This window comes from Antrostomus carolinensis, unplaced genomic scaffold, assembly GCF_000700745.2.
Source record: "Antrostomus carolinensis isolate BGI_N321 unplaced genomic scaffold, ASM70074v2 scaffold36196, whole genome shotgun sequence".
Taxonomy (NCBI): Eukaryota; Metazoa; Chordata; class Aves; order Caprimulgiformes; family Caprimulgidae; genus Antrostomus; species Antrostomus carolinensis.
Genome location: NW_010321767.1, coordinates 1 through 19,898, shown reverse-complemented (window position 1 = coordinate 19,898; position 19,898 = coordinate 1). Strand labels below are relative to the sequence as shown.

General features: G+C 42.0%; 1 protein-coding gene across 1 annotated transcript; it reads left to right on the top strand.

The window, feature by feature from the left end:
* Positions 1–4,553: 4,553 nt before the first annotated feature.
* Positions 4,554–17,889, top strand: LOC104526569 (serine protease HTRA1-like; the record flags this gene model as incomplete). The annotated part of the gene is made up of 4 exons (XM_029085463.1): positions 4,554–4,712; positions 5,147–5,183; positions 17,265–17,364; positions 17,685–17,889. Coding segments are annotated over exons 1-4 (501 nt in total), but the record flags the coding sequence as incomplete, so codon positions are not given.
* Between the last annotated feature and the right edge of the window lie 2,009 nt (positions 17,890–19,898).

Below are 19,898 nucleotides of genomic sequence, written 5' to 3'. Positions count from 1 at the left end.
AGTCACCATCCCTGGTGGGATTTAACAGACAGGCAGATGAGGTGCTCAGGGACATGGTTTAGAGGTGGAATTGGTAGTGTTGGGTTTATGATTGGACTTGATGGTCTTTAAAGGTCTTTTCCAACCAAACTTATTCTGTGAAGAGCTCTGCAGCTCACCCCGGCTGGTGTCTGGCATCCTGGGGAGAGGAGCAAAGAAAAGGGCTGGCCTTGGCTCAGGCTTGGTGTTCGAGTTCAGTGAGAAACTAGAGCAAGAATGTGGAGTTTGGCTTCGTCTGCCAAGTGTCAGGGGAAAAAGAGCCCTGTATCCAACTTCAAAACTAAGTTGCACCAGGGGAGGTTTAGCTTGGATATGAGGAAAAACTTCTTCATCAAAAGGGTCGTCAGGCATGGAACAGGCTGCCCAGGGAGGTGGTGGAGTCACCTTCCCTTGTGGGATTTAAAAGACGGGTAAACAAGGTGCTGAGGGACATGGTGTAGAGGTGGAATTGATAGTGTTGGGTTTATGGTTGGACTCGATCTTAAAGGTCTTTTCCAACCTCTACGATTCTACAAACCATCTCCTCCCTCCCCCTTCCCTCCTCCCTGGAGAAGTGATGCTGGGCTCAAAACTGGGGGAAACTGGTTGCAAAGCTCCAGGAGAGCCGTTACGGATGAGGAGCTGAGTCCAACTGTGCAGCTTCAACAAAATTTGGAGAAATACACTTGAGTGCACTCACATCCAGGCGCTTTGTCCCAAATAAATGCCCTGGGAAATAAAGCCAAGAATGTAGAAGCTGTTGAAATCTTCTTGCAGGGAATGAATGTGGCATGTCTGGGTTGGTAGATGTGCTCTGATAATTATTAATCACAGATTTGCTGCAGCAGGGGATGCTCCTAACCAAACAGCATGTTCAGCTGACTTCAGTTTGTTTGTTTGTTTGTTTTTTTCCCCTCATCCAAAAGAGGATGGGAGTGGCCATCAAGAAGTACCAATATAACTAGTAATATTTTTCCCCTCAGCATTATTTTTATTTAGTTGTTCATTTTAGTCAAATCGGATGTAACTCGAGCACTCGGAGCTGCAGGATGGATGCTGATGATTTGTAAACCATATAAAGAGATTTGATGGGTTATGAAACTGACTCTGCAGATGGAATTGTTGGAAGTGTTTAGTCTTGTAGGAATGAGGAGTTGCAGGACGTGACACAGCGAGGTAAAACCGTGCTGGGGGATAAAGAGAGGATGATCTTTACAAGGTGCAACCCCTAATACAGGCTGGCTTAAACCTTGTAAGCTGGGGCTGTGTATCATTCTAAGCCACTCGGCACGTTTAGGGGGTAATATGTAAAAATTATCATGAATTAAACCTTTATTTCTGAAGCAGTGGATGGCTTTTAATAAATCAGTGCTGTTTCACTGAGGATTGATTCTTTTGGTATCAGTTGGACCATTTCTGCACTTCTTTCTTTGAAAACATATTTTTCTCTATTTAGCCATCATTTCTCCAGCAGAAGAATAGTCATGTGTAGGCATGAATAGTCACGTATAGTGACTGTATATTCAGCTTGAGCAAAATATTAAGGCTGCATTCAGATCAATCTTACAACTTTTGTATTCACACAATCCACTTTTTGTAGCACCGGTTTTCCCCTGGGTTTCAAGGCTGCGTTGTGCTCCGTGGAACATTGCTGGCATTTACTGACGTTGGAGACAATTAAAGCTTTCACGCTACAGTTTCCTGATCTCCAGTATAATATAATGCCTTTTTTTTTTAAATTCTCAATTCATGAAACCAATATTGTTTTCTCCAAGTCTTTTCTGCTGAATGTTTGCAGAATTCAGGCTCTGTTTGAGCTGGAGAACCTCTGGTAGGTAGTATAAAAAATATATAGGCTGCATATACATCTTATATAGGAAAACTCCACTGCGGGAGACACATCATGTGTAGGTCCAGACAGTCATTTTGCCCTGTTGTATCCCTGGTTGGAGTGATGCTTATTTTCTGTATCACTAGGGACAAAAGGAAGGTGCTAGAGAAGCTGACCAGTAGCATGTGGTTTATCCCTAGTCCAGAGCAAACGTTGCTGCAAGCAAAGCTTTTTTCATCTGTAAAGAACCTAAAATAAATAATTAAAAAAGAGTAGATGGTAAAGTGCTGTTCCCTGGAGGAAGATTGAACCACTGTTTGAAAAGCCGTTACCTAATAGGTGACTCCTTAGAGTTGTTAATTTTTAATTTTATTTTGAATTCCTTTTTTTCTGCCTAGAGATGGAGTTATCTTTGGTCAAATATTTTTATGCTTTCGTAGCAACATATCTATATAAATAATGTGGTGAGTACAGTGCAGTGACCCAGGGAAATGAGGGAATGGGGATGTAGAGAAAGTGTTTGGAAAGCACTTTTGTTGTTGTTGTTGAGTTTCACATCACTTTAGTAGCTGGTTACATATAATATTGTGTGTATTGCATAAAATAAAGCAAAACTTCTGGGGTTTTTGTTTTGTTTGGGGTTTTTTTTTCCAATTTTCATCTACTACAGTTCACTCCTGGTGCTGCTGTTGTCCTTCAGTGATTCTCAGTGCATCTGTTCAAATACCAGCTGTGTTTGAGAGGATGCTGCAGGAGAGGCAGGGGAAGGTTGCTCTTGGGTCTGTGTGTGCAAGGTGGATGTTTTCCTGTGCAAAATGGGAATCCTGAGTCTTGAAAAGCTCAAGAAAAAATTCACAAGCCTTGGAGCTTGTTCTATCCTCAGCCCTAAACACTGGTGGGAGCGTGCAGCCCTGTGGCACCGAGATGCTGAGCAGGTCTCCTGCACCGTGGGGATGTGCTGTGGGGAGCAGGATCAGCTCACTCAGCGAGCCAGACCCACAGAAAGGGCAAAACAGGGGGGGCTCTGGCTGGAGAAACCCCAGGAGAGGGGAAAGCTGAAGTTAAGCTTAGTGCAGCGATGGGATGGGAGCAGGGCTGAAGCGAGCCCGGCCTGGGCTCACCTCAGCTGAGGGCAGGCAGGGCAGGGGACGTGCAGGGTGACACGCTGTGCGGTGGCTGCTCGACCCCTTTCATTAGTGCTGTGCCCTGTCTGGGGTGCTGCACCCTTCCCAGCCCTGCGCCCTTCCCAGCTCTCCTCCCCTGCGGTGTGGCCACGGGCAGCGTAACCGGTGGTGCCCGTCCTGCCAGCGCTGGGTGACTCCCCAGGGTGCCCTGGGCAGACCACAGGATCACAGAATTGCCTAGATTGGAGAGGACCTTCAAAATCACGGAGTCCAAGCCCTGCTTGTCCCATCAAAACCGCTGGCAGACAGCGCTTGCAGGACCAGCAAACCATTTCTGCAGCAGCTTTCACAATAGAAAGCTTCAGTTTCCATGAAGGACGTGAGATGTTGGTAGAGGATGTTCAGACCTGCAAAGCACGTGCTGGTGCAGCGTGGGGTGGGTTGGTACCGATGAAAATACAAAGGTGCAGACAGAAGGTGAATGTCCTCTGAGCAGAAACCATGACTGTGTCAAGAGCATCCCACACCCCGGAGTGAGGTCAGTGCAACGAGACCTCAATATTCTGTGTGACGAGGTTGAACATGCTGGGAGGATGTTTTCTTTTTTCTTCTGCAAATATGCTTTTGGTATTCTTAAATCCCTCCTGCTGACCAAGGGAAGAAGGCTTGGGATGTTCAACACACAACTTAAACCAGTCTTCCTTCCTCTCCTTGCTTCTCCTGGCAAATGCTGGCAGGTGTTTTAGGAGAGTGTCCTTCTCTCCGCGTGCTCTTCACACTGTAAAAGACAAACTAACCTGGATTTGTCCTTCCACCTTTAACCAGAGTGAGAGGAAAGTTATTTGTGGATGCTCTCAATTCAAAACTTGACTCTGTCCCGTTTTGAACCAGACTTTTATGTTTTCATATTTTTGTTAGGCTTACAATGTCTCATGTGATATCTCAGTACCCTCAGCAGTTCTCAGCACACTAGCATCCTTTGCAGGTGGTTCACACTTCTCTGTTATAGGTGAGCTCACACCTGGCGTTTGATGTGAGCTCTTCTGCTTTAGATTAAGCAGGTCATTGCTGTTTGCTTTGGGGGGACTCTCTAGAGTTACCTCTAAAGGGGGGGGGGTGTGTCACTAACAGATACAGGCTTTGCTGTTTCTCTTCATCACATTATCATTTCATAGTTCCAGAGATGAGGGGGGAGAAAAAAAATCCATCAGTCAAATCCAGTTTCTTGTAAAGTGGCTGAGTTTATATTTTGAAATGGTCCAGGCTAAACTGCATCTGAGTGACTTTATGTAATTATCTGGCAGAAGAAAAGGACCTCTGCGGTCAATAAACCATTTGTCATTAATTGAGTCCTTTAAAAATGGCCTAAGAATGAGATTCATGCAGTAGAGGATGGGGAAGAGCAGTAGATGGACCTGCCTGAATTCTTTTGCCTGTAGTTTGGATAGAGCTGATGGGCTGGCAGTGCTAAGCCTCGCTGGAATGAATCATCAGAGCAGGAAGAGAAATTCAGCTGAGAAATCTGGGAAGGTCAGGAACTAAGCCAGATATTTATCAAGAAGAAAGTTGATATTGTTGTTATGAACTCGGCTTTCGGCTGTTTCGCAAAAGATAACAACAGGCACATCGTGGTCAGCGTGCCGGAGAAACGTCGAGAGAGCTTTGCAGGTTACTTGGCACGTGTCGAGTCTATTAAAAATGACCCGGGAAGACCTGGCGTTAGGGAACTGGATGCTCAAGTAAGTGCTCCAGTGCCTTTCATTTTCTTTAGCTGCCTTCATCTCCCTCAGTTATTGTGTCTGGGTGGTCTGAAAGTCATTATCTTCCCATTTTCCTCAGTCTCTTTTGCAGCAGGAGAAGGAGAGGGAGGAGGGAAGAGGCAGCTGAAGGCAATGGAAATAAATAGCAACATATTTCCAGAAGAGAACCAATTCCCAAGTGTGGGATTAAAAAGCTTTTCCATAGCCAAGTATTCAGCTCTGAGAGGAGGGAACTGTAAGAAGTGGTTTGTCTGAAGAAGCTTACCTTTTCCCCTCTCCACATCTCGATGTCCTTCCCGGGGAGCCAGCAGTAATTCCGTAGTCTCTAGACCTCAAACAGTCAGGTCGGTAAATACAGATTTGGAACAAGGAAAGATTCGATTCTTTCATCTTCTGGGCTTTGAAATTTAAAGGTACCTGTGGACTGGACAGGAATACTTAAAGGCATGAGTAAGCAGCAGGAGTCTTATTAAATAGAGTTTGGATATGATGGAGGCAGCGTCCTCAGCAGTTAAAGGAAAGAATCTGCCATCCAAGAAATAGGAGAAGCTGGAAAATATTTTTCAAATGTGAATTTACGTGTGCTTGGAGTGAAAGAAAGCGACGTTAGAAATAGAAACTGGGGTACTGTGGAACTTAACTTTCGTTGTAAATAAAGTCAGTCCTCACTCCCATAAACTGCTGGGGCCTCTAGGATCCCTGGCTGGACTTGGCAGCGAGTCCCACAGCGTTTCTAACTGGGTCCAAGTGAATATCTAGTATTATTTTGGAGACTGTGTTCAGGATGTAGAAAAAAAAGACAGATTTTATTTTGCCTTGTGGATACAGGTTGTTGTGATTCCCAAATTGATTCACCTGCCTCAAAGAGAATAATATAATTCAAAAATAAGTCTTAACTCCCCTGTATTGAAGGGCTATAAAATAATGCATTGATCTTATACGAACTGAAGATATATACCTACACCTCATATCTGTAGGTAACAGGAGACTTATATCTTAAGCTTGTAAGATGGGACACAGGTGACTAGTTATTTTATTTTAAAGTTTAGTGAATTGAGAAGATCTTAGCTACCACATTTTAGTGACTGGAGATGAATTAGGCAGACAGACAGGGTAACTCTTGAATTTCTGGGTTAATATCAGATACCCTGGCGCACTGATAAGACAAAGCACAAGGCTGGGAGCCAGCTGGGTCGTGCAATATGTTGCGAGTGCTCCGCCAGGAGCTTGTTTTTGGAGACAAAAATGTGTGCATGCGTATGCACACTGCAAAAAAAACCCCCAAAAAACAAATATATGGGCAAATAGATCTGTTAGCCTCTGCCTTTATCACACACTGACTCTGCAGGCTGGCACCAGGGTGGTAACTGGTCCTGTTGGTGTGAGCAATGGCACCAGTGCTGGGGCTGTGCTGAGTGTCGTGGCATCGCTGTGCTGTAGGTACCCTGTAAAATTTTTTATGTTAACTAGTTAATCAAACCACATTCTTGTGTCTGTCATTTTTTTCCCCATCAAATTCTATCAGATTTTCTCAGCCTTTCCATTTTCCCTGCTCTTGTAAAGCCTTTTTTTGGTGAGATGGGAGAGAGGGATATGCTATCAAGAGATCCCATAAACAATTTTGCAGACTTAGTATTAGAAATATTGATCAGACAGAGCTGTGGCGGTTGGAATTAAAAACCACTCGATGTTTCTGGTAGCAATTGGATTTGCACATATTTTTATTGACAAACTGGCGGATAAAAGAATGGGTATTAAATCTAGTAACCATGCATAGAAGTTATCCAGTGGTCTTAAATTTGAAATAGTTTATGTAGCAGAGCATTAGGAGAAGCTCACAATATTTTTCCAGAGGCTGATGTCGTTACCCCATTTTACAGATAGTGAATCTAGGGCAGGGGAAGATAAAGAGCTTTGCTCAAGGTCAGCCAGTAGCAGAGCTGAGAGCAAATGGAGCTTTTATGAGTCCCTGCTCCTTTTTCTGCCCCTTGCCAGCATTGCCTCTCCACTTTCCATTACTTTTCTTTTCCATTACTTGATTTCTTAAACTTGCAGACTACAGTTTTGGCTTCGTTCTGCGAACAGCATCGATGATCTGTCAATCTGCATCTGCAGAAAGTCATTTTGGAGAAGGAAAGAAGTAAGTGGACCGAGCAGGAGTAAGGAAGAGAAACCCAAGCAACGTTCTTCCCTCCCAACATCCCACCCCCAACCCCCCAGCAATCTTCAACATTTGAGGTGCTAAAGGGGTGATTCATTCCTTTTTCCAGGACAACATATGCACTGGTTGGTTTGTCTGCCCATTCTCTATCAGAGATCTGTATGTAGACCTCTGTCTATAAAGGTGAAGCTTGGCTCACCCTTGTTTTCTTTTATATTCAGACAGTAAAAGTGGGCAAGCAGAGACTGCTTATAAATAAAATACAAAAAATATTCAGATGATCCATAAAATAAAGCTGAATAGATTTGCTGATTGAAAAAACGCTATGTAAATAGTTGATGTTGATAGAGGAGCAGCAAATATAATAATTAGAACTCTAAATATCATAAAAATACACATATCCAAGAGAGTGAAATGGAAACCTGCTCTTCTTTTAATCTCTAAGGAGAAACTATAAATGCAGTGGAGCAGGGCGCTGCGTGGCGGTGCCTGGCTCACCAGTGGCAGTGCCACCTCCTTTCTGTAGTGCTCAAAATAGGACAGCAGAAAGACCATCTGAGTAATTCCAGTTTCATTTCCCAAACACTCAGTGATTTCTGGTGTCTACATTAAAACAAATCTGAACACTCTAAAGAATCGACTGACAGGCTGAGGGATCTGTTCAGTACGTGGGTACTGTGGCTTTTGCAGTATAGTATGCTGAATTTCTGTATCGTGCAATTACCAAGCCCCAGAGTAGGAGAGGTGTGTGTGTTTTATTACTGTTTTGAGGTTTCTTCTATAGATTTGATCCTTCTGTGTATCATCTCTGTGTCACTGGAAGTCCTGCCGCAGCAAATTGGTGAAATCAGTGTCCTTCTCCAGCTGCAGAGAAGCGGCATCTGAGGAGGCTGTTTTTAGACTTGCATCTTAGGAGGCTTTTTTTAGGTTACTCATTAGAGAAAAAAGTATTTAAAAAGCATGAAAACAAGAACTTGTTCTTATTCCCTGATGTCTTCATACCAGGGTTCCTGGAAGTTGAAACTAGGTCTCTCTTAAAGAGCAGAGATTTCTTGTAAAGATTCAACGTGAGAGTTTCTCACATAGTTTAACTGCAGTCTTCATGTTTTTATAACATAAAGAGGAATTTCTGAGATCAGACAGCTGTTGGTTACATGTAGGATATAGGAATCACTGCATTGTTGTTACCTAACAGGCATTTGGGGGATGTTTTGCTGGTTCTCTGCCTGCCATGAGTAGAGCTGGGAGGTAGAGCCGAGTGATGACCTGAGTTGGAAGGGACATAAATGGAGCAGGGCTGGAAAAAGGAGAGGAGAAATTATTCCTGACTCATCTGTTATATTTTCAGCCTGCTGCAAAGAAGAGAATACCACGTCTGCTTTAACCTGTTGCCTGAAATATTCTTTTCATCTGTCTGCAGGAAATCGGGCAGACTCTTTTCCATAACTACCTGACTTACATTTCTTAAAGTTTCCAGTTCAGACAGGACTACCGTTCATGATGTTTTCAAGCTCAGCACCCTTTCCCCTTGTCCCAAATTGCTCTTCACCTTTTTTTTTTATGTGTGTGTGTCTGAGCATCTGCCTTCACCCTGCCTTCCCTCCCTCCTCATCCTCGGGCACTGCACGCCTGGGGAGCGGTGCTGGCGTGGCCACCCGCAGCCGCGCGGCTTTGTCATCGGGCTGCTGGCTTACGATTCATTTGTCATCTCCTGCGATGAGCCCGGGCTCGGCATTGTATTAATATGGCAATGCTGCTCCTGGAACAGCGTGTTCCTCCTCACAGGGCTGCGTTCCTCCAGCCCCGGGGCTCCAGCCTGGCTGTTTATGCAGAAGTTGGGTTTCCTCCCACCTCACCGCTGGTGTTTACAGAAGGAATCGCAGTTTCCTGTTGTGTTAGATGGAGCTGTCGCTCTGCTCTGGATTCCAGCCCTCCCTGCTTACGCCGAGTTGCTTTTGAGCTTCATCAGCTTGAGAGTCCATTGCTTTTGCTCGCTACTACTATAATTGTGAGACTTTTTGCAGGGGCAGCCAGTGCACTTGGTTTATAGAATAATTTCTGGCATTTCTGAGATTTTTTTATATACATACTTTCTCCCTGTGAGGTTCTTCAGGGGTTGCTAAAGCCTGAGACTATTCCCATGAGATAAAATAGGGGTTATGTCCATTTTAAAGATAAATCTAATACACTGAGAATTCAAATTACTTTTCACAAGTTGCATAGAGATGGAGTAACACAGCTTAGACCAAGGTGCACACATCCCGGGTGCTCAATCCTTCTGCAAGAGGTTCCAACCATTTCACATCTATCTAGCAATCCAGTAGCTGAGTTGCAACAGAAGATTCTCTGTAGCTGTTTCATTTACTACTTATTCTGCCTTGTAGACAAGTGGTAGGAAAAATTCCTGTTTGGCTAGAAATTTAAGGTTAAATCTGAAGTTATGTAGGAACTTGCTACAAGAAAGCTGCAGGGGTGTTTGTTGCCCAAGGACATTGAATGTTTTCAGTGGCAAGAAAACCCCGAATTATGTTGGGACTGGATGCTGAAGAGGTCTGTTTCATACTGAGAAAGAAGCTGGACCAAAGAGCCTGGACTTAAGTTCTCTGGAGACTCTCAATTTAATTATCTTCAAATACTTTGTGGTTGTTGTTTTCTTGTTTTATCAATGCAGAACAGCTATGTATGTGTTATTCTTTTCACGTAGCCTGGTCACTGATGTGTTACCAATATCTGCTTTTACTTATTAGTTCATTTCCATTTTCAATAACTCTCAAACTCTGATCATGTTAAACATGAATTTGTGAAATAATTTGGGAATAGGGTGCATGTGGGGACCGAGCAATCCCGTGCACCGCAGCATATACTGTTGCTTGGTGGGTTTTGTCTACTCTTTCACACCCTTTTCCCTGAAAATCAATCAAGTCAGCTTTTCTTCTTGAGAATATAAATGAAAACATGCAATTTATTCATCTCCATCTTTGTACTCAAATGTGCTGTGTTATATGAGCGACCACACACTGGTCTGAAAACTGTTTTGTGTTATTAATTTGACAGCTGTTTTGTTCTACAAACTTTGTGTAGGTTCCCTGTTTTGTTTAGCTTGGCAGGTTGGGGTTTTTTTGTTTGTTTAAAATCAGTGATTAAAATTGATGGCTTCAGGCTTTTGGATTAGCAGGGAAAATATAAATTTTCAAAGCTGTTACTGGCAAGATCTCTGCATGTGACAAGAGTCCTTGTTAAAGGTTGCCAAGAAGGAATTGATCATCATAAACATTATTATGATGAAAATGGACTTTATTTTCCCTTTGCAAGTTTGCATTCATGCCAAAAAGCAATTTTACTTTAAATCCTCACTTTAATCTTGCAGTGGTTCTTGCTGCAGGAAATATTTTAAGTGAATACCAGATTTGTGCCGTTTACTATTTGGTAGAATAAAATGCTTGAAATCTCTCAGTTATTCAGCGCTATGAAAATATTTTTGTTTTTAGGGATGTCACAGTGATACAGATTTTATTCTCAGAAATCTATGAAGCGTCTTTAGTTTCTCCTTGAATTACACAGGGGGAAAAAATAACTGATGTCATAGTAGTTTTATTAGCAAGGTACTGTGGTTTAGACCTCTCAAAATTCCCTCCACTGATCTGAAAGTTGTGCTGAAGCAAATTGTCTACAATGCGTAGAATGTTGTTTCTTATTTTCTTAGTGATTTCATTGCATAATAACCTTTTTTGGTGTATTACACAATTTATCCCTGAATAGGAAGTGGAATATTTAGGCTTGTAGTTAGTTTTATGTATTTTTTTTCTTTGAAAAAGCGTGGCAGCAGATTCCCATACATCACTTTTTCCTCGTGTCTCTCCAGCAGAGCCTGCAGATACCACCATTTTCAGCGTGAGCTCAGCACATTCGTGGAGTTTTTGTTTCCATAGTAGCGTCAGAGGTTTTAACGTTCTCCTATATGACATGAACGGGAGTTTGTACAAACACCAGTGGCCACAGTTTTATTTGGGAGGGTGGAAGTTCTCCAAGTAAAACTTGACGGTCTTGTGGTTTGTCTTAGTAGTCACCGGTTCTACCAGCCCAGAAGTTTCATGAGTGCTTAAGCCCTTCTGGTTTTGTTCTGCAGAGAAACCCAAACCCAAGCTGTTCTTTCAGACCCTAGTGCACCTGGGATTGTGGATCTGAATCTCACATTAAGCAAGCAGCGAGTACAGGGGGATGTAATCATCTATTTTCAGCGACCTGGGTAGCTTGTTATATTTAGTTAGCCCATAAACTTCAGCAGGTTGTGGTGGCTCTGCTCAGACTCTGTGTTACTGGGCAAGGATTTCATAGACGCACTTCTGGTCATTATGGAGTTAACAGGAAAAGATAAATTAACCATAGATCCCTGCATCTGAGCCCTGTTTTCTGCTGCTGGCACCAGCCTGATGTTAGCAGACCACAGACCCCACCAGTTGAGATGGTAACACTAGCTGGGTCTGATGAATGGGGCTGGGGTGAAACAGCCCTTCCAGCTGAGCGTGGCAAGTGTGAATAGGCTATTTTAACTTGGATATTTTAAAAGGTTATTTTAACTTGGTTAACAAAGGATATTTTAACTTGGTTCCCCTGGAAGGACAGGAACATGGCACTTTTCCAAGATGAAGCATCTTTAATGACGATAACCTGGAGATGGTGCTCCACCCTCCCTGCAGTTTGCATATGAACATCCTCTTTAACAGTTATAAAATTACAAATCCAGTTGTCTTGGGTGATTGCTGTTTCATAGGAAGTTGTTTGTTTTGTTTTTTTTTTTAATCTTAGTGAAAATGAGTTTCTTGCTGTTTAAAGAATTCAAAGGCTCAATTCCAGACTGAATCTCAACTTTTTGACTTAGGAGATGAGGCTATCTGGTGTGGTCACACCAAGTGAGGGTGGGAGGGGAGAGGCTTGCTGGTGTTTACTGGGGTGTGCCTTTTTCCCCCCTCCCTGTATCTAAGATAGAAAGTCTCATTGAATGAGATAATTGTGTTGACTCTAACTTGAGACAGTGCAAAGGAGTCATGGGAGTGTTGGAGCTGCCTTAGCACAGGTTGGCTGCTCTGGATGCAGTTGGGAAGCAGAGGAGAATGGAGAGCAGAGCTGGTCCTGATGGCTGGGAGCAGAAAGGGGGAAAACACAGCAATACTGGATGGGAAAAAGATCCATTTTTGACTGAGATGTGCCTAAAGCTTTGTGTGAAGAGCTGTTCCCATGTGAGGTAGACCTATTCTGAGAGAAGACCTTCCAGAACAGCAGATACCTTTTGACAACTGAAGAGGAGAGGTTCATTTCATGAGATTTCTCTCTCTAAAGCATCTTAGCTGAAAATATTACCAGCATGTATAAATTGTAAGCATCAATGCCACTTTTGATTAATGACCTAATCAGAACCTAGACCTTAATATGCTTTTTGGCTCATCTTTCTGAAACCAAGTTATTTCAGTTCCAGGTGTGCTTTTTTTCCATGGCTTGGTATTCTGCCTTGCCTCCTAGCATTTTGTTTACTGACATTAGCCCTATTCATGTCAGGTGGCAGAGATTTTCCTCTTTTCATTCGAGGGCTGACAGCCAGCACACCTTTGAAGTCCTTGAAGAATTAGTTGCCTTGGGAATTTTTCATGCTGTAATCATATATTTATGGTTTAGGGGTTTTTTTTTTTCAGTCAGTTTTTTATCATTAACTGAATTCACAACAATCATCTTTATAATGTCATTAATAAAGGTTTCTTAACCATGCTCATGGGCATTTAGGACATTATGCAATAGTTCAATAAAAACATTACAAAACACAGTAATCTCAGCATATAAACAGAAAGAGGAACAGTCTGCAAAGATCTGAACATCAAAACCTGAAGGTATTTAGGAACTAGAGTTCTATTCAAGTCCACCTCTCAATGATTTAAAAAAACCAAAACAAAACAAAAAAACAAACCCAAAACACAAAAACTTCCAGCCCCAAACACAAAACCAAAAAAACAATGAAAAAAAACTCTACTAAGAACAAAACTCCAGAAGGGTGTGGTTTAAAGAAAAAAGGCCAGAAAATTGGGGAAACCTTATTCTCACGAATTCAACACTGGTTATACCAAAGAAGCGGTTTTTAACTGAGAAAACTACATTTTTGGGGACCAATTGAAGCATGGAATTAGAGAGCTGGCGACCCACTTGTAGGGCACTTGTTAGGATGAACGTTGTGTTTTGATCTTGGTGTGAGAATATCCAGGCAGTGATGGTTAAATAGTCAAAACCCTATCATCCATCAAAACTGAAAGCTGTTGCTTTTCTGTTGATTGATAGTTAAGCACAGTCCACTAAACTACTGCAGAGTCTCCAGCCCTTTAGACCTGAAAACTTGGAGGGTGTTGCATGATGCCCATTCCACTCTTAAAATTATATTTTCTACTAAGACTCTGATCTATCAGTACAGCTGGAAAATACCTTTGTTAGAAGAGGAAAGTATCTCCTGAGAAGTTCTGAAGTGTCTGACCACCCTCTTCACTGTGAGGGTGGTCAGACACTGGAACAGGTTGCCCAAGGAAGTTGTAGATGCCTGGAAGTGTTTAAGGCCAGGCTGGATGAGGCTTTGAGCAACCTGGTCTAGTGGAAGGTGTCCCTGCTGATGGCAGGGGGGTTGGAACTGGATGATCTTTAAGGTCCATTCCAATCCAAACCAGTCTGTGATTCTATGAATTTCACTGCTGTCTTCTACAGTGGCTGGAAACCACCGTGTGGTGGTTGAGGAACATCTGCTCGTATTAGGTTTGTGTTATTGATGTTTTTATAGCAATTTAGGCTTCCACATAGTATCCTGTGCCTACTGGTGATTCAAATCTGAAATAAAATTAAAATCAGAGATAAAGTGGTTATATATTGAGAGATTAAATTGAAATCAGAGATAAAGTGGTTATATAGATATGGTTGCTTATAGGAAAGATAAGTGCACCTCTCAGCTCCCACATGCATTGCTCAGTAATCCCAACGAGCAATTAGCTATGGGGAGCATTAAGTGTGGACGTAATGGGCAAATGGGATGTGTGCACACGTGTCCAGTTTGGTCTCAGTTTTTTCCCCCATGATACTTTTTCTCAGTGATAGAAGAAATTTTCAACATACTAATACTTTTACTATAGCCTTCAGATTTTATGCTGCCACATGATAGTAAAGAACAGTTGACAGGAATATTTATTTATTTAAATTTTATTATATTTTTTTTTTTAGTTTTCATGAATGAATTCATCTGAATGGTACTTTGACTTTTGTTTATTTGCTTTTTAAAAAGGTGTGTTTTCCATTCCAATGGGCAATTGTTCAAGAGCTGTTGCAAAACTGTGTTACACAATGCAAGAATTCCTAATACATAAGCAATAGGCAGGCGTGGCAAGCTGTTGGAAGCTTTTTAGGTCAGTATGCCATGAATCAGTATTTATTATCTAACTTTTTCAGGAGAATGAAATTTTGACCTTTTAACTGTGCAGCTTAGTTTGGGACGGCGCAAGGAGGCGGATTATACACAAAATACTGTCACTTCTGAAATCTTGGTGTTTGTAGCCTCCAACTCAAAGTGAAGGCAGCTCTCTGAGGTGAAGTATTAGCAGTCTCACCATGTGCAGCTCGGGCATCCTTTCCTTTCTCTTCTTCTTGAATAGCTAAGTGCAAAAAAGATCAGAGGCATAAAAAAAGCTTCACGTTTCCTGAGCAGTTCCCTCATCCGTGGGAGCTCTCATTTTCAAGGGCAGGATGTGACCTTTGAATGTCTACAGCATTGTAACTGAAACAAAATCATTTTATATGCAGTGATCAAAAAGCATATTGATGGATACAGCAGTGCCCTGTGGCATTTTATCCCAACATCACACTAATCCAATCTGATGATGTATCAAAGCTCCTATTTAATGTGAGTACTTCCAACAGCTCCTATTTAACGTGAGTACTTCCAACAGCTCCTATTTAATGTGAGTACTTCCAACAGCTCCTATTTAATGTGAGTACTTCCAACAGCTCCTATTTAATGTGAGTACTTCCAACAGCTCCTATTTAATGTGAGTACTCATTCTCCTACCAGTTTTCCAAAGCACTCCCATTATAGTTGTCAACTTTACAGCAATGACACGGTTCATTTGATACTGAATATTTCTAACAAAGAGAACATGAATGCTTTGGTAAAATTAATATTGGTCAATCAGCAAGACCTTATACCTTTCTAGCATAAAAATCCAAGGGAAACATCTTCTGTGTAAGTCAGACAAAGCACAGAATACTTTTGAGGAAAAGAGGAGGTGAGGAGACAGTTTCCTGATTTTTTTTTCCTGCTTCGTAAAGCAGATTAACGTCTCTGAACTGTGATCTGAAACTGCAGAGCGGATTATGTGGTTACTGCTGCGGCTGCTGTTCATGACAGATTGCATTTAAAAAACCCTTAAGATGCTTCACAGGGTATAAATGGGGAAAAAAAAACCCTGTTCCTGAGTGATCAGGTAGTGTTTGGGTTGAGCATCTACCCCTCTCATGAGGGCAGTGTGGGCTGGTTGGCATTGGTAAGTCATCTGAACCACCATTGTTGACCCCTAAATCAAATCAGTATCTAGTTAGTATTAAAAGTAGCAATGTTTTCTTCCCAAGTCATTCTTCTGAATCTCCTGCCCTGCATTTTTGCCTCTGATATGTACTTAAAAATTTGCACATTTTTCCAGTCTCGTTTTCAAATAGTCAAGGTCATTCAGGTATCGGTATTGGGATGATTTTATAGGATAGTCCTGTCTCTCCTTCTACAGTTCTGCAAATAAATCATCCCGTTACACCATCACAGGCACTTACAGCATCCACAAGCTGCTTACTGCTTTAATCTCTGGATGGATTTAGAGGCCAAATGGTCGGGGTGGATGGGAGCAGCACAGCATGTTAATACTCACCTGAAAGTCAATTACTGCCTCGGCTTGTGCCTTTATAATGTGAGATGGAGGCATCAGATAAAATGGGGAGACTAATGAAAACAAAGAGTGTTTCTTTGCCTCTAGGGAAATACAAGATAACTCTTTGGACTGTTCCAATTGCTTAATTGCTCCCAAAAAAAACCCCAGAAGTTTTGCCCCTGAACTGCTTGAGAAGGGGAAGCTGTGTCAGAATTGTGAGGGTTTTTTCAGATATTTTTTGCCATTTGATGGTGCAGACAGGTTTTTCTGTTGGCCACAATGGGTGTTCTGTATCCAGTTGCTTTTGAAAATCCCACTGACCTCTCTTGAATACTCGGTGACCATGAGCTTTTGTGTTACAGCACTGCCCAGGAATGCAGAGCTTTGTGGTCCCATTGTTTTCCTGTGTGTATCTATTTTACAGCCTTGAGGGTGATTCAGTAACTCCAAAGTAGGTGGGATCCACTCCTCTATGGAGTTAATGGATCACAAGCTGTGTCAGTGGAAAGGATGCCCTGAGTATGGTTGTGTGGAGTGCAGGGAATGGGCATTCATGTTTATATTCCAGGCAGAAGCTGGTGGTTCAAGCTTTATGGGGACACTGGTGGCAGAGGCAGCACAAGCCTCATACCCAAGTTAAACTTTCACAGCAGCTGCTGTAGGCTTAAACTGGGTTTAGGACCTTGTTGGCATCAGCATTTTACAAATGCAGCAGCATGAAGCATCAAAAATCATTGAATCACAGACTGGTTTGGGTTGGAAGGAACTTTTCAGGGTCATCTAGTCCAACCCCCCTGCAGTGAGCAAGGACATCTTCAACCAGATCAGGTTGCTCAGAGCCTCATCCAGCGTGACCTTGGATGTTTCCAGGGTTGGAGCTTCTACCACCTTTCTGGGCAGCCTGTTCCACTAAGCAGGCACATTTTGTCAGAGGAACAGAGTCCATTTGTTTAATCTGAGAAGACCATACAAGCTAAATAGACCTTCCAGAAAAGAAAGGAGGTGAGAGCAGTAATGGAGGCATCTAAGTACAAGGTACCTTTCATGAAGGGAAGAGTGGGGCAGTGCAGACATGGACTAAACCCTACACTCCTCCAACGTCTTGTCCTCAGGAGCCATCCATGGTGGGATGTGCTGAACCATGGGCTGGCCTAGTGCTGCGGCCACACTTCGAACAGCAGATCTGTTGCCCCATGGCCCAGTTACATGCAATCGAAACCAGGAGGTTTCATGGATCCTTTTGTCCTAATGCTGAGGCCTGCTGCCTCTTCTGTGCAAAGAGCCAGAAGGGAAATCTGGGGACAAGGGCTGTGCTGCAGATGGTGCTTAAGGAAGGGAAAGATACCCAGTTGGAGCTTTTTTTAATTCAGGTGTTTAGCAATGACCCTTCTCCTGTCACTTGAAGAACTCATGACATGTTTTCTGTTTCTATTTCAGGCCAAGAACATCCTAACAGCCTGCGGCACAAATACAACTTTATAGCAGATGTGGTGGAGAAGATCGCTCCTGCTGTGGTTCACATTGAATTATTTCGCAAGTAAACAAGATGCCTGGTTTTGATTTTTCTATTCTTGAAAACAGCTGCCACTGTGTGCCAGAAATGTTGATTATTGTTATTTAATAGCAGAGAGGTTTTTGAGATGATAAATATTTGTCATGCTTAAGAATTAAATATAATTTAAGAGTTCTGGCAAAAAGAAAAAGAAAGTTAAACTAATGGATGTGCATTTTCTTGTTAATGATAGTAAGTAACAGCATTAAAAACCACCAGACTCTTTTGACTGTGTGTTATTTGGAGTAATTTGTGAACTTTCAACTTTTTTTCAGCAATAAATGTTTCTTTCCCATGTCTTTTAGACTCCCTTATTCGAAGAGGGAGATTCCTGTTGCCAGTGGTTCAGGGTTCATTGTCTCAGAAGATGGACTGATCGTGACAAACGCCCATGTCGTCACCAACAAAAACCGGGTGAAGGTGGAGCTGAAGAACGGTGAAACCTATGAAGCTAAAATTAAAGATGTTGATGAAAAAGCTGACATTGCACTAATTAAAATAGATTCTCAGGTGAGTCGTTAAAGCAAGACATAATTTATTCCTCTTAATTTAATACCCTCCTTTCCAAAAACTGTTGCTCATTTTCGTGTTTGAAGGAAAGGGTGGTAGTTTAGTGGTCTGAGTTATAGAGAATATTTGAGCTAGGTGGATACACATTTTTAAAAGCCAAGTCTGTGGTTGGTAGTGGTTAATTTTATCACCTCTCAGTGTAGTGCAAGCAAGTACACAGCACTTTAGTATGCATCCTCAAAATAAAAAACAACAACATAGTTTGCTGGCTGGTTTGCACACCCATTGGCTGATATAACTCCCCCTCTGAGAAGAAACGAGAGTGTTCCCTTGTGGTTGGTAGAGGAACGTTTTAGTTTTACTTAGATGCCTGTACTGAAGTCACAAATTGCTTTTAGAGGATGCATTTGTCCCTCTGAAGGGATGTACCACAGTGATGTAGATACTAAAATGGAAAATATCTTAGGAAGCATCTTGAAGATGCAAATAAAAGCCAGCTTGGAAAGATACTCTTACACTGCAAGTGGTTTTCTGAACAAATGGGATTGCAACTTCCCATCCATTGTCTTTCACCATATCAAACACTCAGCTGTCAGCATTATTCTGCCTCCTGCAACAGCAGAAAAGCTGTCATGCAGTTCTGCACAGGTCAGCAGTGTAGTGCGAGTGGAATAGTGTGTCGAAATACTATGTAATGTAGATGCAATTAGATGCGTGTGATTGCTTGAGGTGCTGCTCATATTGGTTTCCCTTGTTTGGACTTTTAGTTAATGACCTCCAAATTTAACAGGCAAGAACGTTTCATTTGAAACACATGACTCAAAAATGTGTAGATCTTGCAGTGTTGTTTTAGTTCAGACCTATTCCCCAGTGAGGTCAAAAGTGTTTGTGCCAGAATTCATGACTAAACCAAACGTCTAATACAGAACTCTTGGATGACCCAAGACACTCCTGCTGCTCCCTTGCCACTTTTGTCATTTAAAAGCTCTCTTATTTTTTATTTAAAAGCTTCTTAGCAGCCACATGGCAGAAAACTTCAACAGTACCACAAATGTTTTTTGTCATGTTGGTTTTTCTGCTGTTTTTCCTGAGGTAACCTATTTAGACATTTACCCATCACTAATTTTCTTATGTTTATATTAAAATAAGCAAAAGCAGATCTACAGTAACAAAGCCAAGGGAAGGATCCCCAAGATGAGAACTGGCAGCATTAGGCTGAGTAGGATATGGCAGGGAGTGAAGGGCAGCTGGAAAAGTGGTTTAAAACTGGAAGCACAACATGGTGGGGAAAGTAGAGCAGAAAATGGTGGTGAGAAGGAGAGGACATCAAGCAATAGGAGGGTGAGCTTCAGAGAGGAGAGAAGCTGGTGAATCAAAGAGAGGAGACATTGAACTGATGCAACAGTTTGTTCTGAGAACTTAAGAGGAGTGCAGACAGAGTTTTCTGTTATTTGATACCCTAAGGAAATGGCTCCAGAATTTCCCTGGTAAGCTGCTTGCAGGAAGAGAGAACCTGGAAGACTGGAAGCAGCTTGGAAAAAAGAGAATGCAGCCAGATGAGTTGCCTGTAGTGGAAACCACTGCTAAACAGGACTGGAATTGGCAATTCTAGTTACGACTTGCAGGACTGCAGATACTCTTTTTTTAAAGAAAATTACTACTGTGTAATTAAATGATAGTTGTCATCATCATCTTCCATCAATTTAATTTTCTCATGTAGTTATGACCCTGTTTTGCAAGTGGCACATCAGCTGGTTGTTTGCAAGTGTTTATCATTCCAGGTTCTTATCCTCTTATATTGTTCAGTTGTGGAGTAGGAAAGAATATATATGATTTTTGATCTAACATGCAGCAGCTTTTATTGTTTTAAAAACAATTATTCAAAAATTTATAATTATCTGTATACAACTTATTAACTCCAAGGTATAAGGATGTATCTTTGGCCTGATGTATTGACTTCTGAAGCTGGCCAATGTGCTCCAGATTATGAGCATTGCAACCTAGTTTTT